Source organism: Callorhinus ursinus, unplaced genomic scaffold (genome assembly GCF_003265705.2).
Source record: "Callorhinus ursinus isolate GAN/ISIS: 27379988/994484 unplaced genomic scaffold, GSC_fseal_2.0 scaffold2, whole genome shotgun sequence".
NCBI classification, from domain to species: domain Eukaryota; kingdom Metazoa; phylum Chordata; class Mammalia; order Carnivora; family Otariidae; genus Callorhinus; species Callorhinus ursinus.
This window is the reverse complement of record NW_027397064.1, coordinates 60,287,460-60,311,142: the sequence shown is the minus strand read 5'-3', so window position 1 is coordinate 60,311,142 and position 23,683 is coordinate 60,287,460. Positions and strand designations below refer to the sequence as shown.

Genomic DNA, 23,683 nt, shown 5'->3' with positions numbered 1-23,683 from the left:
GGATCGAGCCCCACATCTGGCTCCCTGCTCAGCGGAGAGTCTGCCTCTACCTCTCCCTCTGCCTACTTGTGCTCTCTATCTCTCTGTCAAATAAATAAATAAAATCTTAAAAAATAATAATTATGTTTAAGATTCTGAAGATTCTCAAAATCCCTTCATTTGGGGATTTTTGGTGTCATTAGAGGCCTTCATTTACCCCATCCTCATTATGCCCACTGGGCTGTGAGCCACAGGAAGATTCTTATACTGCTGAAAGCCCAACAATGGAATAGACTGCCCAGGTCTGCAGCCTAGAGATTGTTTTAAAAATGTGTGAAATCTCACTTTCAGGCACAGGGCCAGCAGCTGTACAGTGTGTTTTAGTTATCCATTGCTGAGTAATTACCCCTGAATTTCATGGATTAAAATAATAAACATTTATTATTTCACACCATTTCTGAGACTCAGGAATCTGAGAGTAGCTTAGCTGGGTGGTTCTCCAGAGGTTGTGTCAAGATGTTAGTTGGAGTAGTAGACATCTGAAGGCTTGACTGAGGCTTTTTTTTTACATATCTCTTGGTAGGAAGCCTCAGCTCCTTGCCACATGCACCTCTACATAGAGCTGCCTGAGTGTCCTCACACCATGGCATCCTCAAGAATGAGTGATCCAAGATAACAAGAAGGAAGCCACAATGCCTTTTATATCCTAATCTCTCTCAGGATGTTACACAACATAACTTCTACTCATTCTCTTCACTGGAAATGAGTTACTCTGTATAGCCAGCACTCAAGGGAGGGAGGAATTAGATTCCACCCTCTGAAGGGAGGAGTATCAAAGAATGTGTGGACATATTTTAAATCACCACCAGGTAATACCTGAATAGCACTTGGTAATATAATTACCAGGGCATGCAAAAGAGTGTTGCCTCTTGGTATCCTCTAATTTCCATTTCTTTGTGATTAAAAGAATTAAAATATGGTCTTTTCTCAAAGTGGAAAGTCATTCCAAATTTTGGCACACCTTAGATACATGGCACATCATGACCTGGCCCTTGCCTCTCCCCAATCTCTTCTTTAACACTGCTCTCTTAGGCCTCTTACTATAGTCATCTTGACTACTTGTAGTTACCCAAATCCACCATACTCTAACTTACTTCTGGGCCTTCACCCCTGCTACTTCCTCTGCTTAAAATACTTCTACATCTCCACTATTTGCATGACTTATTCCTGCTCAGTTTTCATACTTTGGTGCTAGAACTGATCTTTTCTAAAAATTAGTCCCCTCTCTAGACAAGATCAGATGTCCATTTTATATGCTTCCACACATTCTGTATATATATATTTGCCAAAATATCTACTATTAATACCCTAATTATTTGTTCCATATTTATAAACTCCTCCCCAGATTGTGAACTTCTTAAAAAAAAAAAACAATTTATTCATTTTCACATTTTCAGTTACTAGAATAGTGGCTGGCAAATGGAAATTGTCCAATAAATGTTTATAACAATGAATGGATGATTGGATAAATGAATTTGCTAATGAATGAATAAATAGCCTATCTTAAAATTTTTTCCCTCAATAGACCCTTATTTTAAATTTTTTTCTTTTTAATTTTAAATAGGGCTCCACACCCAACATGGGGCTCAAACTCACAACCATGAGATCAAGAGTTGTGTGCTCTACCGAGCTAGCCAGGTGCCCCTGAATAGACTCTTTCTTACTATTCAAGAAAGTGGGGGGAAACTCTCCTCCTCTCTTTTCTACCATATGGTCCTCTGTATCTATTCAGGTTAATACCAGTGTTAGTATTCCAGTTCTATTGTTGACTTAAAGAGGCTTTTTATGGGCTCATTACCATTCCTACAGTATATTAAGTGACACACATTTTGAATTGTATAAAACTGACACATGAATCAACATCCAACAGAATACTACTTGGTGATAATTCTGTAAATTCATATGCCTAAAAAAATCTATAATAATAGATTTGAATTTTCCTTTGTTGTCTTCAATTACAGAATTGAATGTTTCCTAATAAATTTAAGATGTAGGACTTCTGGAAATTTGCAAATTGGCAACCCAAGCCCACATGTCAAATATCCTTCCCTTCCCAAGTCCCCACAATGCAACGAACAGAATGGAAGAAATTTTATATCACTACTAGAAATAAAATAAAGCAAAGTCTTAACTTATATTTGAATTTTCAAGAAATTTCAGCAAAAAAAGGGCACTTGAGAGTACAATCAAGTTAAGTAATACTTGGCCATCATTCACAAAGACAGAGCCCACCATGAAAAAGAAAGGAATTTAAGCTGACCTCAGAGCCCAATCAACATCTCCTAGACTACACTGAAGATAAGCCAAAGAAACAACTCAAACAAACCTTAGACCTGCTGGAACCTCTAAGCAGCACATGGAAAGACCACAAGCAAATGGGATCCTGTGGCCCGATCACAATCTACATGCAAAGGTTATATAGGTAGGTAGATGGCCTGTGAAGGTGTTAGCACTTGCCAGGCAGTTTCCTGGAGATCAGTCTACTACCTGTAACTATCTCAGAGCCCCAACAGCCAACAGAAGAGAGATTTCTCAAACGTGGCACACTGGTCAACTATTTGCCTCCTTCGGCCAATGGCTCTGTTCCTAACTTGCATAAACCCTTGGGTCTCTACACTGACAAAGAAAAAAAATTACAATAAACCCAGAGGTTTCCCTTCTCTTTTTACTAAGGATTACAAGAAATGAAGACTACACAATATGGCAACACATGTAACCTGAGAATTGATATCTATGTTACTCAGACATTTGTGACTATGAGAAGTAAATATATATATACAAAACTCAAAACCATAATAACAAAAAGAGACAGATTTAAGCACATAAAAATTAGTGTCTTCTAAATACTAAAACCATTCAGGGGTGACTGGCTGGCTCAGTAGGTAGAGCATGTGACTTTCAATCTCAGGGTTGTATGTTTGAGCCCCATGTTGGGTACAGAGATTACTTAAAAATAAAATCTTTTTTTTTTTTTTTTAAGATTGCATTTATTTATTTGACAGAGAGAGACATAGCGAGAGAGGGAACACAAGCAGGGGGAGTGGGAGAGGGAGAAGCAGGCTTCCCGCCGAGCAGGGAGCCCAATGCGGGGCTCGATCCCAGGAACCTGGGATCACGACCTGAGCCAAAGGCAGACTGAGCCACCCAGGCACCCCTTAAAAATAAAATCTTTAAAAAGAAAATACTAACACCATTCAGAAAAGATGACAAAAATCTGCAATATGTCCAATAAAGATTAATATCCAACATATATAAAAACTGCTTATTAATCAAAACAACCTATACAAGAGAACAATGGAGTAACCAATTTATGATAAAAACCAAAACAAATGAATATTTAAACATGAAAAAATAACCTGCCTCACTAGAAATTAGGAGAAACGTAAATTAAAAGATACTATTTTTTGGTCCTTTAAATTCTAAAAAAAGTACTGCCCAGAATTGATTATAACATAAAGAAAAGGGAATCAGACATAACTGATGATTACATACTTAAAGCCTTCTCAGAGGGCAATTTTGCAGTATCTCTCCACATGTAAAATCCAAGCTCAGTTCAAGAAATCTACCCTACATACCTACATCTTTGCACAAAAGTTACAAAATATATATGGTCAGGGATGTTCACTCCAGCATTGTTAGAAATGGAGGGAAAAATCCAAACTTCTCTCAATAATGACATAGTTAAATAAATAATGGTATATCCTTAGTGTACAATATGATTATTGTAAAAGATGTGACAGATCCATATATTCTGGCAAAAAAGATATTCAAGGTATATTGTTGAGTGAACAAATGAAGACACAGAAAAATACATTGTAAAACATTCATTGTTAAAAATATATACACAGTTAAATATGCCCTGTATACAGATATTAGTAATAGTAATAAAACATTCTGAAGGGGTAGTCACAAAACTATTAATAATGGCTATTTGTGAAGAGGAAAATGGGACTTAAAGAGACACTGAAAAGGGTGGATATGAAGATGGGCTTTTCAATTTTACTCCAAATTTTGCTGTATTGAATTTTAACAAGTATATATTCATTTATTAGTTGCAAAATTAAAAAAAAAACTTTGAAAAGTAGACAAATATATGCCCAAATGTTAACAGTACCTACTTTGGATCACAGAGTTTCTAGTGATTTTAATTTTCATTTTGTTTTATTGTATTTTGTAATTCTATAATGATCATATATTAATGATATGTTTAAGTATAAAAATAATTTTTTTCTTTTTAGTATAATATTGTTTAAAATGTTTTGATACATTTACACAATCTATGCACATTTGAACTACAATGTAAAGAAACTGTAAGTCTCACATTGGAAAAACAAGGTGGCCGGTAGATGAGGAAGAGACTTTTTACTGAATCCCCTTTGTGCCTTTTCCTATTTGCATGTATCAGCTATTTAGAAAAGTAAGTAAAATTAGACACAAATATAATCCCCTCTCCTGATATATATAGTAGCTACTTCTTAACAAAAGTTCAGGTTTGATTTCTATTTACTGATATAGCAAAAGCTCATGATATACTGGTAAGTGAAAAAATATAAAATGACACTATTGATCCAATTTCATTTTATAAAATATGAGTATATATGCTCAGAAAAAAATAGTCTGTATCAGTGGCTCAATGATTGCCAGGACCCGAGGGGGAAGAATATAACTTAGTGCAAAGGGGCATGAGGGAAATTTTGGGATGGAAGGATTCTATATCTTGATTTAGGGGTAGTTATATAGCTATATGCTTTTTAAAAGGTGAATTTTATTAGTAAATGTAAATTATAGCTCAGTGACTCTGACCCCATCCACCACCACCAAAAAATGTCCATATGGCTATATACCAATATGTCAAAACAAGAACAGATTGTTGTGGTAGATTAGATTATTGCTCAAAATGATTCACTCTCTCACTTCCCACTTCATGGGAGTCCGTTTCTCTGTTCCATGGTTGTTAGACTTGGTCATATGATTTGCTTTAGACTTATGGTAGATCAAGTGCACTTCCTTGACTTTTGCCTTTGAGTTTAGCCACATTCTTGTAAGCTCGGGCTCATTCTCTTGCATCTCTGTCAATACCATGAGAAAAGTTTCCCCAAGTGGCTGCTGTCCCTTCATCCTGGATCTTTTTTTTTTTTTTAAAGATTTTATTTATTTATTTGAGAGAGAGAATGAGAGAGAGGGAGCACGAGAGGGAAGAGGGTCAGAGGGAGAAGCAGACTCCCTGCTGAGCAGGGAGCCCGATGTGGGACTCGATCCCGGGACTCCAGGATCATGACCTGAGCTGAAGGCAGTCGCTTAACCAACTGAGCCACCCAGGCGCCCCCTTCATCCTGGATCTTAAAAATGAATACACATGGAGCAGATCAGAGCCCTCCCCACAGCAATCAGCAAACCCAACCAGTTCTATAGTGTGAAGAAAAGCTATACAGCCAGGGCCAACCAACCCATGGAAGCATGAGAAATAAATGTTTATTGTTGAATGACACTAGATCGTGTGGTTGTTTGCTATGCAGCATTATTGTGACAATAGTAACTAATATATTATCCCTGGGTAAGAGAGTAATAGAGACTTTTAACCTTTCTTTGTATTTTTTCTACTTACTAGGTATTTCAGCATGTATTACTTTTACAGTCTGAAAAAAAGCTTTTGTGAGAAAAATAAGATAAAATAAAAGGTAATTTATATATACATACTGTTTTAAATGATCATTGGCAAGAGCCATTCTATCTCTGCGTCGTTTTTCTGCTTTTTCTTGTTCTTCTTTAAAAGCTTTTTCAATGCTGAGTTTCAATTGTTCTTCCCATTTTTTATCTGATTTTATTTTTTTCTTTTGGGATTCAATCTGTGCATCACGTTCTTTCATAACTCTACTAAGAAGAAGTCCTGACTACAAAAAAAAAAAATTGTGGCATTTTAAGAAAATAAAGTCTAATTATGTATAGATATGTTAAATATACAGAGAAATACAAGAAAACCCAAGTAGTACATGAAAGTGTTTCACTCTTTCTGTCTGGTAAAATTGATATTGCTTTGCAAATTCAATAGCCTTTTTTCTTTCTCCTTGTTTGTATATTTCTTCCTCTATATCAAGAATTTGTCTTTCTGCCTCTATTTCTTCATCACGCTTCTTTTTGGCTTCAAGTTTCTGTTCTTTCATCCCCTAAAAAAAAGAAAAAAATCAGTCTTCTGTTTCCACTTTTCAACTTAATTTCACAAAATTTAACATTACATATGATGAAATAATTTGAGCTTTCATTATGAGTTTTTATTGTAGTTGTATATATCATTAATAAATAAAATATGATGTTACACTACAGCTAATAATTTAATTGAATTTTTGGGTAGGTAACATGTTTACATGGTTCAAAACTCCAAAATATTGTAAAGATATACAGCGAAGCTCTCCCTCTAATCCTAACTTCCATCAGCAATCTTGAAGATAACCACTATTATCAGTTTCTTATATTTGCTTCCAAAGTTCCTTTCCATATTTATATAAATATATATATTACTATTTTTATTCCTTTAAAAAAAATCAACAGTAGCATATTTATATGCTCTTCTACACCTATGAGGAGTCTATCCAATGTATCATGTCAGATGAAGTCTCTCTTCTCCTCTATGGGTCATACTTTTTATGTCTTAAGAAAACCTTACTTTACCCTAAAATCCTGAAGATATTCTATGATTTATTTTAAATTTTTACTGTTTTACTTTTCACATCTGGGTCTTTCATCCAGCTGAAATTCATTTTTGTATATTCTATACCATAAGGATATAATTTCATCTTTCCATATGCCAATTATCTCAGTATTAGTTATAGAATACCCAATCCTTTCCCTTCTGACTTGACTGACATTTGTCATATGTCAAGTTCCCATATATAACATGTGAGTGTTTCTAGGCTCTCTCTTATGATCTATTATTTTGTCAATCTCTGTGCCTATAAAACAGTTTTTATGACTACATTTCTACCACATTTACTATATTTCTTCTTATATTTTAACATCCATGGAGATATAAAGTATTACGTACAGTGTGCTACTTCTGTGTGTATATATAGTATATTCCACTCCCTCATCCCTTTGTGGACAGGTACTTCTCTAAAATCAAGTTTTTTTAGAGTATAATTTACATACCCTTTTAGTGTAGTTTTACAAATGCACACTTGTCACTCATAGAACAGTTCCATCCCCCCCCCCAAAATACCCTCATGCCCTGTTATACCAACCACTCCCCCATCTGCAGGCCCTGACAACCACTGATCCGTTTTCTTTCCCTGTAGTTTTGCATTTTTCAGAATGTAATATATGTAATATATGGTATATGTAATATATATTACATGTAATATTTATAATATTACATGTAATATTATGATATGTCACGATATTTTTCCCTCTTCTAGAAAAAAGAATAAATTATGAACACTGTTCCTAAAGCAAAGTACTACAAGTTTCTGTGTCCCTTCCCACAGCTGGGAGAAAATATTTTTGAATCAAATATCTAATAAAGGATCTGTATTCAGAATATATTTTTAAAATTCCCTAAACCCAATAATAAGAAATAAGAAAACAAACCCCATTTATTTTTTAAAGATTTAATTGTTTAGTTTAGAGAAAGAGAGAGAGAGAGAGAGGATCTCAAGCAGACTCTGCTCTGAGCACGGAGCACAACTTGGGGCTTGATCCCAGGACCCTGAGATCATGACCTGAGGTGAAACCAAGAGTCAAACGCTCAACTAACTGAACCACTAGGTGCACACCAAAACAAACCCCATTTAAACATGGGCAAAAGATTTGAATAAACACTTCACCAAAGACAGACCATAGAAAATAAGGGGCGCCTGGGTGGCTCATTCGGTTGGGCATCTGCCTTTGGCTCAGGTCATAATCCCAGTGTCCCGGGATCGACCCCTGCATTGGGCTCCGTGCTTGGCAGGGAGCCTGCTTCTCCCTCTCCCTCAGCCTGCCTGCCTGCCTGTCTGCCTACTTGTGATCTCTCTCTCTCTCTCTATGAAGTAAATAAATAAAATTAAAAAAAAAAGTTCATAAAAAGATGTTCAGCATCATTGTAATTAGAGAAATTCAAATTAAAACTACTTCATACCTATTAGAATGTCTATAATTAAAAAGACTCACAATAGCAAGTTGGTAAGAATGTGGAGAAAATAGAACACTTATACACTTCTTACAGCAATGTAAAATTACAACTACTTTTAAAAACAGTTCAGAAGTTTCTTACAAAGTTAAATATGCAACCATAATATTATCCAGCCATTCTACCCAGATATTTACCCAGGAGAAGGGAAAGCATATGTCTACAAATAGACTTATACATGAATATTCATATGCAGCTTTATTTATAATAGCCGAAAACTGGAAACAGCTCATATATCAAGATTTGGTTGATGCCAAAATCATCAACAATTGAACAGATAAACAAAGTGTGATACAATGGAATACTACTCAGCAATAAAAATGAATGAACAATTGATATACACAACATGATAGAATTTCAAAATAATTGTGTTGAATGAAATTTACAATACAAAGCAGATGAGGGCAGGAGCACCTGGGTGGCTTAGTCAGTTAAGTGATGGACTCTAGATTTCAGCTCAAGTCATGATCTCAGGGTTCTGAGATGGAGCCCTGCATTCAGCTCCGTGTTCAGCGGGGAGTCTGCTTGAGATTCTCCCTCTGCCCCTCCCCCTGCTTGTGTGTGCACAGGTGCACACACTCTCTCAAATAAATACATAAATCTTAAAGGAAAAAAAAAAAGAAAGAAAGCAGATCAAGACTGCCTGGCTGGCTCAGTTGATGGAGCATGTAACTTTTGATTTCGGGGTTGTGAGTTCAAGCCCCAATTGGGTGTAGAGATTATTTAAAAATAAAATCTTGAAAGAAAAAAAGAAAGAAAGCAGATCAGTTGCCTGAAGAAGGGTGGGGAGGAATGAGAGGGAGTAAACTGGGTATGAGGAAACTCTGGGTGATGAGTATGTTCATTATCTTAATTATAATGGTTTCAGGGATGTGTAAATATGTCAAAACATCAAATTGTACACTTTAAATACGTCTACTTTATTGTATGTCACTTCTCCTAAATAAAGCTATTGAAAATGTGTTTCAAAGTATTTTTTATGATTTTACATGTAAAAAATACTTATAAAAGAGTACTAAGAAAAAAGAGTCAGTCTTCGGTGCATGTGTACTCCTGGGTGATTAATACTTACTGCATATGTATTAGTCCAGTGCTTTACCATTTCTTGGGACCGGAAATGCATTTCTTTCTTTGCCTTTCTTTCTGCACGAAGACATGCTGCTTCTCTTGTCAAACTGTCAAGGCTATCTTGAATCCTTTTCCACTCATTGTGTGGAATTATGGTAACCTGCCGGAGATCTACCTTGCTAGGTAGAAGAGGTGGATAGAGAGCTTGATCTTCTTCAGAGTTCTTTATTTCTAATAAATTTTTAAAAATGAATATTAAAGACTTTCAAAAGTTTAAATATTTTTTCTCAGACATTTCTGTATCGTCATATCTGGAAATTGTTTTAAATAATTTTATTCTTGTGATTTTAAGAACACTGAGATTAAGTGCAAAGTATATAAGAACTTGAAATCAAAAGACAGATTTGAGTCTTTCCTCGGTCATTTCCTTACTCTGTAAACTTAGGCAAGTCATTTAACTTTTTGGAGACTCAGTATCAACATCTTTGAAGTTGAGATCAATAATACCTTTTTGTTATTAAAACATCATTATTAAACATTGTTGTTTTAAACAAATGTTATTAAAACTTTTTTTTCAGGGGCTCCTGGGTGGCTCAGTTGGTTAAACGTCTGCCTTTGGCTCAGGTCATGATCCCAGGGTCCTGGGATGGAGCCCCGCATCAGCCTCCCTGCTCAGCCAGGAGCCTGCTTCTCCCTCTCCCTCTGCCTGCCCCCTCCCCCCACCTTGTGATCTCTCTCTCTCTCTCTGTGTCAAATAAAAAATCTTTAAAAAAAAAACCCATTTTTTCAAAATTAACCAAGTAGCAGTCTATAAATGGATAATTTCGGGGACGTTCATCTTTAGAAGTTGTAGACATCATCATTGACTCTATTCAACCCCTTCTTAATTGAGTAGCAACAATGTAATTTGGAGAACGGTCTCAGGGTGGGTCTCATTAGTTTAAGAATACTTGCATCTCCTTTGCCAATAATTATTTCTGTAATAAGAAAACAAAAGGAAAAGAGATTTATTTGAGACTTTTAGAAAAGTTCTTTCTTGTTCTTCTGGGAGAGACATTTGAGAGTGACTCTTAAACTAGATATGAACAAGGAAGCATGAAGAACGGAGAGGCAACCATCCTATGGCCACAAAAGGAAGTAGCCTTACAAAGAAGCTATTACTGTGAACCACAAAGGAAAAACAAAGGAGGAATGTGGGGCAATGAGGATCTCATTATGATGCCAAATCAATCAGACCTGAAGCCTGGAGTTCCTGTTTCATGAGCAAATAAATTTCCTTATTTTTAAATATGATTGAGCTGGGTATTCTATATATGAATTAAAAAGCATCCTAAATGAACATACCACATATGAACTATGTAAATCTAGACAAAATTATTTAACTAATTCCTTAATTGCAAAATGGAGATATTAATAGGACCTATTTTATGTGGTTGGTGTGAGAATTAAATGAAGTTATATATGTAAAAAATTTAGAATAGGGTGTGGCACACAATATGTTCTCAATATATGTTAGCTATTATTATGTTTACTATTTTTATTATAAGAGGAATGAAACAGATATACAGAGAAAAGCAGAAGAAATCACATGGCTTCAGAAAGAGATAAAGATACTGAGAGAAAAGCCGCCAGAATCAATTAAGAGTCTCCTTGGGGTTTGAATTAAGGTTGATGGGATTGAGAAATTGGTTGCTAAAGTAAAGTGTGAGTTTAGAACCATAGGTACCATCTTGCCTATCACATACCAAGTATCCGCCTACAGAATAAAGCTACTACACAAAGCTGGGAAGTAGAATAGTGTCCTGGATCAAGTTATATCTAAATTCCCAGCTATGTGAGCCAAAATCGTCCCCTTTTAACTATTATGAGTTCGATTCGTCACTTGTAACCAAAGAGTCCTGACAAATACATCCTTCTAACAAATTTCCTTTGTTTTGCCTAAACTGTCTCAACTTTATTTGTGCTACTTGCAATTAAAGGCTAACTAAACAAAGGCTACTAGGTTAAACCATCTACCTTTTGATTAACATATTGTTAAGCATATTGATATCTTTTTCTTGTGACAACTCTTAAGATCTACTCCCTTAGCAAGTTTCAATTATGCAATATAGTATTATTAACTATAGTCACCATGCTGTACATTACATCCCCAGGACTTACTGCAAATTTGTACCTTTTGACCTCCTTCACCATTTCTCCCACGGCCCACCTCCTGCCTCTGGCAACCACCAATCTGTTCTCTGTTATCTATGAGCGTGGTTTTTTGGGGGAGGTTTGTGGAGTTTTTTGTTTGTTTTTTACGTTCTGCATATATAAGTGACATCATACAGTATTTGTCTTTCTCTGTCTGATTTATTGCCCTCAAAGTCCATGTTATTGCAAATGGCAAGATTTTATTCTTTTCTGTGTATAAATAATATTTTTGTACATATAAACCATATTTTCTTTACCTATTCACCCATCAGTAGACACTTAGGTTGTTTCCATATCCTGACTTGTATAAATAATACTGCCATGCACATGGAGGTGCAGATCTCTCTCTGAATTAGTGTCCTCACTTTCTTTGGGTAAGTACCAAGAAGTGGAACTCCTGGATCATATGGTAATTCTATTTGTAATTTTTTAAAATATTTTATTTATTTATCTGAGATAGACACAGTGAGAGAGGGAACACAAGCAGGGGGAGTGGGAGAGGGAGAAGCAGACTTCCCACTGAACAGGGAGCCCGATGCGGGGCTCGATCCCAGGACCCTGGGATCATGACCTGAGCCGAAGGCAGACGCTTAACAACTGAACCACCCAGGCGCCCCATCTGTAATTTTTTGAGGAAACTCCATACTGTTTTCTATAGTGGCTGCACCAATTTACATTTCCAACAAGAGTGCACAAGGCTTCCCTTTTCTCCACATCCTCACCAACATTTGTTATTTCTTATCCTTTTGATAATAGCCATTCTAACAGCCACCATCTTTTTATTATGTTATGTTAGTCACCATACAGCCACCATTTATTGTGGTTTTGATTTGCATAGTTTCTTCTTTGACCCATTTTTTAAAATCTAAAAGCATTTACTTTCTTCATATTTGTGAATTCCCCAAATTTCTATTATTGATTTCTAATGTCATTCCACTGTGTCTGGATAATATATTTTGTATGATTTCTATTCTTTTAAATGTATAAAGACTTGTTTTATGGCCTATCATATGGTCTATCCTGAAAAAAGTCCCATGTGCATTTGAGAGGAATATATATGCTGCTCTTGCTTTTGTCTTTTGACAGTTTGATCAAGCTATGTCTGGTTCTGGATCTGTTTGAGTTTATTTTATCTAGAGGATCAATGAGTTCTTTAATATGTAATATGTAATGTTTTTCATCAAATTTGTGAAGTTTACAGTCATTATTTCTTCAAATATTTTCTTCTACCCCCTTTCTCTCCTCTTCTCCTTCTAAGACTCAAAGTGCATGCATGTTGGTATACTTGTTGGCGTCCTACATTTCTCTGAGGATCTGCTCATTTTTATTCATTCTTTTTTACTTCCTACCCCTTAGACTGGACACTTTCAATCAACATATGTTCAAATTCATGGAATTTTTCTTCTGCAAGCTCAAATCTGCTATTGAGACCCTTTAGTGAATTTTTCATTTAAACTATTGTGCTTTTCAACTCCAAAATTTCTATTTAGTTTCTGTTTATAATTTCTGTATCTTTATTGATATGGTCTATTTTGTGAGACGGCATTCTTAATATTTTCCTGTAGTTCCTTTGACATTTAGTTCTTTGAATATACTCACAATAGCTATAAATTTACACAAGAAAATTGTTTAGGAAGTCTAACATCTGGCTTCCTCAGGAACAGTTCCTATTAAAACTTTTGTCCTGTTTGGGACATACTTTCTTATTTCTTTGCATGCTTGTCATTTTTTTTTAATATTTTATTTATTTATTTATTTGAGAGAGAGAATGAGATAGAGAGAGCACATGAGAGGGGGGAGGATCAGAGGGAGAAGCAGACTCCCTGCTGAGCAGGGAGCCCGATGTGGGACTCGATCCCGGGACTCCAGGATCATGACCTGAGCCGAAGGCAGTCGCTTAACCAACTGAGCCACCCAGGCGCCCCTGTCATTTTAAGTAATATGTGGCAAGTCTAGATGTTAGATTCCCCCTACACCCAAGGTTTTTGTTGTTGTTGTTGTTGTTGTTTGTTTAGTGATTTTCCTGAACTAAGCCTGTAAAGTCTGTATTCTTTGTTGTATGTGGCTATTGGAATCTCAGCTTGGTTAGTTTAGTTGTCAGCTAATAACTGGATAGAGTTTCCTTAAATTAAATTAAATTTTCTTAAATAAGTTTCCCAGACTTTGCCAAGAAACTCTCTGTGAGTGGTGGAGCATGACTTCGACTCTCAGGCAGATAGTTTACAACTCTGCCTTAGCCTTTACTTTTTTTCTCACAGAGAGCCTCAAATTCAGCCAGAGGTGAAAGCTTCATTCTCAGGTACTTCCTGGGCATGTGCATAGCACTATGCATGTATTTGTCCTGGATTCCCAGGAATAAGTAGGGAGCTTCTGCCCCTTATGGACATCTCATTTCCCAGGTATTCTTAAGTTTTTTGGTTAGTTTGTTGTTTATACCCAACAGTTATCACTATGTCAGATAGCTGTGATGTTAAAAAAAAAATTGCTGGGGTGCCTGGGTGGCTCAGTTGGTTAATCGGCTGCCTTCGGCCCCGGTCATGATCCCAGGGTCCTGGGATAGAGCTCTGCATTGGGCTCCTTGCTTAGCAGGAACCCGTTTCTCCCTCTCTCTCTGCTTGCCACTCCCTCTGCTTGTTCTTTCTCTCTGTGTCAAATAAATAAAATCTTAAAAAAAAATTGCTCCTGATCATTTTAACAAACATACCCAGTAAGTTCTGAGTCAAGTCAAATAAAGTCAAGCCCTGTGAGTGGGATTTTCCAGGGGAACTGTGAGACAGGTCAAATAACAGTTATCTAAAGAAAGGGGGTGAGGCTTTGGGGAGGATCCAGTCCTGTTCTGCCCCCTCCACAGGTTACTAAGCCACTGAATTTCACTGTGGTTGCAGTGGTTTTCTAGACTTCCACGGGGCTAGGAGAAAAGTATGGGATTAGAGCAAGTTAAAATGCCAAAAAACTTATTGTTGTTACCAAGATTCAGCTATTTTTCCTGACAAACACTCCTGGTTGTTGCAAGCCTTTGGTTAACTTCCTGAGTTCTCAAAAAAAAGTTGGTTCTGACAATCTTTTTGTCAGTGTTCTTTTTGATTTAATAGAGAGGAGGACTTTTGGAGATTCTTATGCCACCTTTCTGGCTGATGTCACCCCACTAAATCTTTAGATAGTTGTTTTACAGATAGCTGTCTACCTATCTGAACCCCTCTCCTACTTCACCCTCTTCTAAATGGAGATAATAATTTAGCAGTGAGGCTCAGATAGTAACTTTTTTTTAAGTTTATTTATTTGTAATCTCCACACCCAATATGCGGCTCACACCCACGACCTGGAGATCAAGAGTCACATGCTCTACCAACTGAGCCAGTCAGATAACCCTCAGATGGTAACTTTTGGACCAAATGACACAAAACATTATTTAACATCAGAGAAGTCAAAGTCTTTTATTGTAGTACTGTGTATATAATACAATGAGTATGTGAGAGTTGTGTTTTTTCAATACATGTCACGTGGGTACTGTCTCTCTCCAACCAGTCAGGACCTTCTGCTGCTACTTATGGCCCTTCACTGCAGAAATACCCAGTAGTGTCCACTGGTGAGATAATGGCTGGCCCTCACTCTGCATCTGGCATAAGGAGGCTCTATTGCTACAGAAATTCAGGCAATGACATGAAGAAAGTCCAAACTCCCAAGGTTCAAGTGGTCACCATGACAACATTAATTGGGAATTTACAGACTTAAAATAAAATCATTGGAATTGCTAAAGAGTTCTTTAGATGTCCCCTTAGGCCTCCTCTATTCAGAAATCAGATTTTTATAACAGGTCATCTAGATTACAATACCTAAGTAGCATTATTTTTTACACTCCTTCACTCTAGAGATGAAGAAATCGAGACATTTCCATTAGAGACTTTCCTAAGAGTACTCAGTAGGTTCACAGCACAGCCAAGACTCTAATGAGGTCATTGATATTTCCAAAATATATACCAATTCACTCAATGAATAACAAAAGCTTAAGGGAATTCAGCAAACACCAGACTCTTGGAGGGGCAACTGCACAGCTTGAGGATCAGACCAACTGGTCAACTGGGAGTCTCTGACTTATCTTTTCTCCGCTCCTATATGTGTAAACTTTCCCCCATCTACCCATTTATTTGAAGGCAAAACTGTCCATTTACACAGAGCCCAACAATGCCCATGGGGCTACTTTCGAGTTGGTGGAGCCCTTTTCAAAAAGTAACCAAAACTCTCATTTGCCACCCTTGCCTCTCACCCTATGCCTGGAGGCCAGAAACAATCCCTGTGCCTAGATAGGCCAGTTTAGCTCACCTGTGCCTTCCTTCGGCCGTCCACAGCGCCTTCCAAACCGCACCAGCATCTCTGACGGGGTGCCCTTGGCACTCTGTGACTTGGAAAGGCGACTCCGACGCTGGCCGAGTAGAACTCCAGCAGGCCGAATGTTTGCCAAACGGCTCAGTTGCTTAGCAACGCCGCCGGAAGTGAGGCCGCCGCCGCCAAGGAACGTTGAACGCGCTGCAACGGGCCGTAGGGCTGGGAAACCGGGACTGCGCCTGCGCAGGAAGTCGTGGCCCAGCGTGCATGTTGGGTTACCCTCACTGACAGGCACAGGAACGAGGTCGGAGGGCAGAGTACGCGGGAGCCGCACGGGGGCCAGAACAGCTGCTGACGCCTGGTCTGGGTCAGTGAGGAGTCCTGGGGACCGGGCCCGGCCTGGTGCTCCCATACTCATCCAACGCTCTCCTCACAGGGGATGACCCCAGCGAGGTGCCTGCGCCTCCGTTCAGGGCGGACCCTGCAGGTGTGTGGGAGAGCGAGGCCTGGGCTTGCTCTGTGCGGCCCACAGACCTCCTCGTGGGTGGAAGGTGGAGGGCGGAGGCCTCCCTTCCATTGAAACCCAGAGATTAATGGACAGAAAATCTGTTTTTAAATATTTTGGTTTCTAAGCCATGATCCAGGCTAGATGAACCTTATTTTTTTTTTTAAGATTTTATTTATTTATTTGACAGAGACACCGCAAGAGAGGGAACTTGGATATTGTCCCAGAACATTCATGTTAGGACCTTTAGGACATTTTAAATTGCTTGGTAAATACAGTATAGTGAAATTGAATGTATCTGTGGGACCAGTCAGACCACGAAGGACACAAAAATCTGTTAAGAGTGGATGCAGGCTTGGTTTCAGAAGATCCTTTTCTGACACATCGGGGTACAGATGATTTCATTATAAGCTAGTTGGCTAGGACACCTACACATTAGGCACCAAACTAGAGTCGCTCAAATGAAAGGAGGTAAGATTTTTCATCACTAAAGTTCTAACACATAGTTGTACTGTTTTTCTTCAGGTTTTCTATCAGATGTTCCACCGTAATAATGCTGGTAAGTATGAAGGGATTAATAAAATATTTGTTGACAGAAATTAGCTTTTGCACATATAGCATTGGTGGGGTTTTTTTGAAAGCATAGTTTTAGAAAATGTCAAGAGCTGGGAAGGGTCAGAAATTGTTATCCCACTTGCACGCTAACAGCAGTCTGCCACGGTTTTGTAAAGTCACAGACCCCTAGGCAGAGATGAATTATGTACAGCAGTAACAGTAGCCCCAATATCAGCAGTTTTGCCCCACTTCCCACAGGGTGATGCAAAGAGGACCAGAAGTCACCTGCAGGTGGGGTGTGTTGCATTACAGGACAGGAGCCCTGAGCTTAGGGAACCATAATATTTATTATACTTAACAATAAACATGCCTTTCAAGGCTTTTCACTATACATACATTTTTGAGACAATAGCCCAGAGCATAGCGCAGTGAATGTCTTGCTTGTAAGGCATGTAGAACCAATAGAGACCCATGGAGAATTACCTCCCAACAAAAATTCTCTGGAATTTTAACTAAATAGGTTACAGAAAGTATTGAATCATTAAAATTCGATGTCAGTAATTTGCCAATTTGACATGATAGCCCGATATCATTCAACTTCCAATACCTGGTTCACCTAACCCATGGACGTTTACAACTAAGTCTATCTAGAGTTAGTTATTTATCTCTCTGACTCCACTCCTGTGTTTCATTTTGTTGTGAAATTAAGGTAGCATTTGCATTTTGATCTGGAACAGTTTAAATTATTCTGGGGAAAAATTATTATAAAATCAGTGTAGAAAAAGAATGCACTGAAATTGAAGCACCCATGATCCTACCGCTGTACACATAGATTTTTTTTTTAAAACAAAAATGAGATTATACAGTACACACTGTTTAGTGACTAATTTGTACTAAACATCTTAGCTTTTACTGGCTAAATAAATATTCCATTATCCGGCTATCACATACATATCTTATTTAATCAGTCCCCAATCCTTGGATGTCTATGTAGTTTCCGATTTTCATTATTGTAAAAAACACATAGGCTATTGTTAATACTGGAAACATTGCAGAGATACCAAATAGATACTGCTCATGCTTTTGAAGAGAATAGTTAATAACTGCTTTTGGAATTTTAACAAATTTGATTCAAAATAGATTCACATTCTTAAAACTAAATTTTTGTGCACATCCTTAAGTTTTGGAGACCTTTTTAAAAAAAATATAGCACTAATCTTTGAAAACTTATTGACAACAGAATGTAGTACTTGTCTGTTATTTAACAAGTAAAAATAAAAAATGGAATCTGGAAATCTCAACATAATCAGCCTAACACTTGTGATTTTATCCACTGGATGAAAATGGTAGATTCATATAACATACCCTGTTTTATAATTAAGACCTCTGTTTAATCAAGATTTTGTTTCTCCCATTGCCAATACGTGCCTCTCTGATAGAAGAGAAAACAGCATAATTAGAAAACATAAATTTAAAAATATCTTAAATACTTTTATTAATTTTAGGAGTTAAGAAGTCTCCGTTTTCTTTGCTCCAAACCAGAAGACTTTGTTCCCTGCATATAGAGTAGGAGTAATGTTGGTTAAAAACTGGCTGGTGTTTAAAACTGAAGATTGTCATGACTGTTTAACCTAAACCCTATTCTGAAGTAAAAATAATTGTCTTGGAAATACTAAGTTGGGTAAGTATTTTTTAATAAAGGTTTATATTGAGTGGTGACAAAAAAACTGATAGAAAAAGATCTGAAATTAGAAAAGTACACTTTCAGGGGTGCCTGGGTGGCTCAGTCATTAAGCGTCTGCCTTCGGCTCAGGTCATGATCCCAGGGTCCTGGGATTGAGCCCTGCATCAGGCTCCCTGCTCGGCAGAGAGCCTGCTTCTCCCTCTCCCTCTCCCACTCCCCCTGCTTGTGTTCCCTCTCTCACTGTCTCTCTCTCTGTCAAATAAATAAAATCTTTAAAAAAAAAGTACACTTTCAGTTAGAAATTAATAGTCAATAGCAGAACTATGTTAACTTCAGGTTTATGATATATCTTATTATTTTGAGGTTAATAGTTCAGGAATTTGGATAACTTGTGGCTCATTAAATCTAGGTTTGAGACAGTTTTCAACCAATGAGTTACATTTGAAAAACTTAAAAAAAAAGTATAAATACAGAATGCTTGAAAAGCATGTTTATTTTTTTCAAGATTTTTAAAATTTATTTATTTATTTGACAGAGAGAGAGATAGCGAGAGCAGGAACACAAGCAGGGGGAGTGGAAGAGGGAGAAGCAGGCTTCCCGCCAAGCAAGGAGCCCAATGAAGGCTCGATCCCAGGACCCCAGGATCATGACCTGAGCCGAAGGCAGATGCTTAATGACTGAGCCACCCAGGTGCCCCAAGCATGTTTAATTTAAAGTGTGCCTAGAGTGTAGTACTAATGTGTTTGCCAACTATGCCTTATTGCTATTTGTTACATTGTTTGTATGACAGTGAATTCTGAACTTAAATCTCTGGGAGCCAGTCATAGACACCTGGATTAGATACTTAGAGATACAAGGATCCAGAGTATCACAATATTATATACTGTCTAAATTCACACAAGAGCTACCCTTCTAGATTAGTTATTCTCCAGATATTCTAAATTGAGAGACATAGAATACTTAGTCTTGTATGAGTTAATAAACTCTATTCTTACGTTCACCTGCTGGATATCTATTCACCTCCTGGCTAAACCAGAGAATATATGTGGTTAAATGCCATGTTTTCCATTTCTGATTGATATCTTCTTTTTCTTATTGGTGAGGTTCTTCACTTTCTTTTTAGGATTTCTTGTTAAAACCTCAGAGTGGTTATAAGTAGGTCGTGGATGTGGTATTATGGTTAGTGTGTACTTTGGGACTAATGAATGTTTTCATGTAATAAACATCTTTTTGTCAAAATGACCTACCTAGTATTTATTTTTAAACTGATTAATAAGTGGGGTACCTGGCTGGCTCATTTGGAGGACCATGTGACTCTTGATCTTGGGGTTGTAAGTTTGAGCCCCATATGGGTGGAGAGATTCCAAAAAAGTAAATAAATAGACTTAGAAAATAAACTGATTAATAAGCTTTAAATATTCTATTTCTTGGGCACTAGAATACGGTTCTTGAAGTATGACTTTGGAGTCAAGTGGACCTGAGTCCAAATTTCAGCTCTTCCACGTAACTAAAACTTAACTAACTTAACTAATACTTAAGCTTCAGTTTATGCATCTTTAAGATAAGGATAGTAATTTCTACTTAATAGGGTTATGAAGTTCAGTGAGATGATGAGATTGTAAAGTTCTTAGCTTAGTGCCTGGTGTATTGTGATATCTTTAAAAGTATTAGTTACTCTTTAAAAAAAGATTTCTTTGTTGTTTATACACAGTAATTGTAGCTTCTCTTAGGTATTCTTTATAACTGTCTTTTTTACATAATTTTTATCCATACCATCTGTTGGCCAGTTTTTCCTTTTCTTGAGATTTATAATTAATGACCTTCATTATCATTTAATGAAAATAAAGAATTAAGTAATTGTCATATCATAAGCAATGCGATTTTTCACACATACCCAGATTATTTGGTATTCCAGAGCTAAACTGTCTCAAGAAAATATAAATAAATGTGAACATTGTTAACAAAAGTTACTTCTAGTCTAGAAGAATAGAATTGACTCCGAACTTTAAGTAATTTGTTTAGGATTTCAAGTATAGCATCAAGCAACCATTTAGTTATAACACTGGCATTAATGATTTCAAGCTAAATACCTTTTTTAGGAAAATTACTCAAATTTTGCAAGATGTCATAGTGTTAAATTTGGTCAGAATTTAGGTCAGTATACAGAGGATTTATATATGACTTATTTTATATGTGGATTATCGTAAATATTTTAAGCTAATTTGTGGTTGATAATTTTAACAATAAGAGTGATTAGCCTACTTTTTTTTTTATAAATCTTCTAAATTAGACTATAAGAGGATAATTATTTCATTACTCCTCTCACTGGCTTACTCTGTAGTTTAATTCTGAGTGCCCAAAGAATCATCCCTACCGGAACACAAAAATACTGTGAATATCCTTTTAGATATTTTGTTTCCATTTACTTAAAATACTCAAAATGGACTTTGCTTCTTAGGAAAAAGTGCTTAAATGATAGTCTTAAATGCTTAATCATTTTAATTTTTTTATATTAACCCTTTGTTTTAGCAGATTAACATTCAGTAATGTTTGTTAAGTAAGTATAATAGCTGGACATGTAAAACAGTGTGTTTAGGAAACAATATTTCTTCTTTTTCAGGTAACCCACATTTGCTTTTGGAACCATGAAAATTTTACTTGTTTTTGACTTTGACAATACAATCATAGATGATAATAGTGACACCTGGATTGTACAGTGTGCTCCAGAGAAAAAGCTTCCTATTGAACTACAAGATTCTTACGAAAAAGGATTTTGGACAGAATTTATGGGCAGAGTCTTTAAGTATTTGGGAGATGAAGGTGTAAGAGAAGATGAAATGAAAAGAGCAGTGACATCAATGCCTTTCACTCTAGGGATGGTGGAACTTTTGAACTTTATAAGAAAGAACAAGGATAAATTTGACTGCATCATTATTTCAGATTCAAATTCAGTCTTCATAGATTGGGTTTTAGAAGCTACCAGTTTTCGTGATGTGTTTGATAAAGTGTTTACAAATCCAGCAGCTTTTGATAGCAATGGTCATCTCACTGTGGAAAATTATCATGCTCATTCTTGCAACAGGTGCCCAAAAAATCTTTGCAAAAATGTAGTTTTGGTAGAATTTGTAGATAAACAGTTACAAAAGGGAGTGAATTATACACGAATTGTTTATATAGGTGATGGTGGAAATGATGTCTGCCCGGTAACTTTTTTAAAGAAGAATGATGTTGCCATGCCACGGAAAGGATACACTTTACAGAAAACTCTTTCCAGAATGTCTCACAATCTTGAACCTATGGAGTCTTCTGTTATAGTTTGGTCTTCAGGTGTTGAAATAATTTCTCATTTACAATTTCTAATAAAGGAGTAATATGCCAACAACTGAAATGTGTATCGGTTAAGGTTAGGTACAACAGCATAAAACCAAAACCCCAAATACCAGTGGCTTTAAAAAAAGAAAGTTTGTTTTCCCTCTCACTTAAAAGAATTTCAGAGGTAAGTATCCCAAGGCTGCTGTGTGCTCTAGCAACATCCGCACTTGGGTTCTGTCTCACATCCAAGATCGCTGTTCAAGCCTTTTCCCTGGCATCAACACTAGTCGGCAAGGGAGAGGGCCCCCCACCTAACTGCAAGGAAAGATGAAAAACTAAAGCCTTTATTCCAGATGACCATATGCCTGGGGAACATTGGAGGAAAAAAGGAGGACGGGATTGAGGTAGGTGCAATTAGTGTCTCTACCGAAGGTGGGTGATAGGTAGATTATATTTTTAAATTTATTCCCAGAGAGAGTAGTCATATATTTTAGTTTCTTAGATGCTTACCTCAAAAGCATGTCTCATCGTTACAAAGCTTAAGAATAAACCTGATACTTTATTCACATAAGAATAAAAGGTTGTGGGGCGCCTGGGTGGCTCCGTTAAGCATCTGCCTTCGGCTCAGGTCATGATCCCCGGGTCCTGGGATCGAGCCCCGCATCGGGCTCATTGCTCAGCAGGGAGTCTGCTTCTCCCTCTGCCTGCTGCTCTCCCTGCTTGTGTGCGCGTGCTGTCTCTCTCTCTCTAAGACAAATAAATATCTTTAAAAAAAAAAGAATAAGAGATTCCAAAATGTATATAATGTCCTACTCCAAGTCAATATTTTATTTTTTTAAGATTGATTTATTTGAGGGCACCTGAGTGGCTCAGTCGTTAAGCGTCTGCCTTCGGCTCAGGTCATGATCCCAGGGTCCTGGGATCGAGTCCTGCATCGGGCTCCCTGCTCAGCGGGAAGCCTGCTTCTCCCTCTCCCACTCCCCCTGCTTGTGTTCCTTCTCTCGCTGTGTCTCTCTCTGTCAAATAAATAGAATCTTTAAAAAAAAAGATTTATTTATTTGAGAGAGAGAGCATGAGCAGAGGAGGGGCAGAGAAAGAATCCACAGACTCCCTGCTGAGTGTGGAGCCTGACATGGGTAATCCCAGGACCCTGAGATCATGCCCTGAGCCAAAACCAAGAGTCGGCTGGCTGCTCAACCAACTGAGCCACCCAGGTGCTTTAAAATCAGTATTTTAAAGATAGGGATGCAGTATCTATTGCACAAATTTTTATGAATTTCAGATTTTCCTTTTTAAAGTGAAATTAACATTCTTCAAATATTTTAAATTTATATCAGCATCACAGACTATAATTCCAGTATGCTGGTTTAGTCCGTATGTTATTTCTATTTAGCAATGCAAGCTTTTATTTTATTTTTTTTTAAGTAGACTCCACAGCCAGCATGGAGCCCAACGCAGGGCTTGAACTCGCAACCCTGAAACTGAGATCTGAGCTGAGATCAAGAGTCAGATGCTTAACCAACTGAGCCACATGCCCCATTTTTTATTGTTGTTTTTCTTTCTTGGTATTCTTGAAGTTTAGTTGATACCGTGTTACATTAGTTTCAGGTGTACAACATAGTGGCTGGATAGGTTTATATGTTACATGTTTATGAACTTAGCAGGCTAAGTTCAGCACAGGTGTAACTCCCATCTGTCACCGTGTACAATACTGTTGACTCTATTCCCTATACTGTACCTCTCATCCTGTGACTTACTCATTCCATAACTGGAAGCCTATATCTCCCACTCCTCTTCACCCATTCTCCCTTCCCTCCACCCCACACTCCTGGCAACCATGGGT

General features: G+C 37.2%; 2 protein-coding genes across 7 annotated transcripts in view; one reads left to right on the top strand and one right to left on the bottom strand.

Moving 5' to 3' along the window:
* Positions 1-15,928, bottom strand: part of CFAP210 (cilia and flagella associated protein 210) — a 33,686-nt gene extending 17,758 nt beyond the window's left edge. The window contains exons 1-4 of the mRNA XM_025853152.2: positions 15,782-15,928; positions 9,273-9,499; positions 6,030-6,203; positions 5,737-5,930 (exon numbers count right to left, since the gene is read on the bottom strand). Of these exons, the coding sequence (XP_025708937.2) occupies positions 5,737-5,930; positions 6,030-6,203; positions 9,273-9,499; positions 15,782-15,830 (644 nt within the window). The 5' untranslated portion in view covers positions 15,831-15,928. The remainder of the gene's footprint in view (positions 1-5,736; positions 5,931-6,029; positions 6,204-9,272; positions 9,500-15,781) is intronic.
* Positions 15,929-16,045: 117 nt separating this feature from the next.
* PHOSPHO2 (phosphatase, orphan 2) lies at positions 16,046-22,857 on the top strand. 6 transcript variants are annotated; one of them, XM_025853421.2, is made up of 4 exons: positions 16,046-16,271; positions 16,815-16,848; positions 18,350-18,525; positions 21,149-22,857. In XM_025853421.2, exon 4 carries the CDS (start codon positions 21,174-21,176, stop codon positions 21,897-21,899), a length of 726 nt encoding a protein of 241 aa, XP_025709206.1. In that variant the 5' UTR covers positions 16,046-16,271; positions 16,815-16,848; positions 18,350-18,525; positions 21,149-21,173; the 3' UTR covers positions 21,900-22,857. The 6 variants fall into 6 exon arrangements, with proteins under 6 accessions (XP_025709206.1, XP_025709221.1, XP_025709214.1 ...); XM_025853429.2 differs by having other exon boundaries at positions 16,050-16,151; XM_025853436.2 differs by lacking the exon at positions 18,350-18,525.
* Positions 22,858-23,683: the final 826 nt, after the last annotated feature.

What these genes read in the sequence shown, in the direction of transcription:
- PHOSPHO2 (XM_025853436.2), top strand. Translation starts at nt 21,174, where the DNA reads ATGAAAATTTTACTTGTTTTTGACTTTGACAATACAATCATAGATGAT.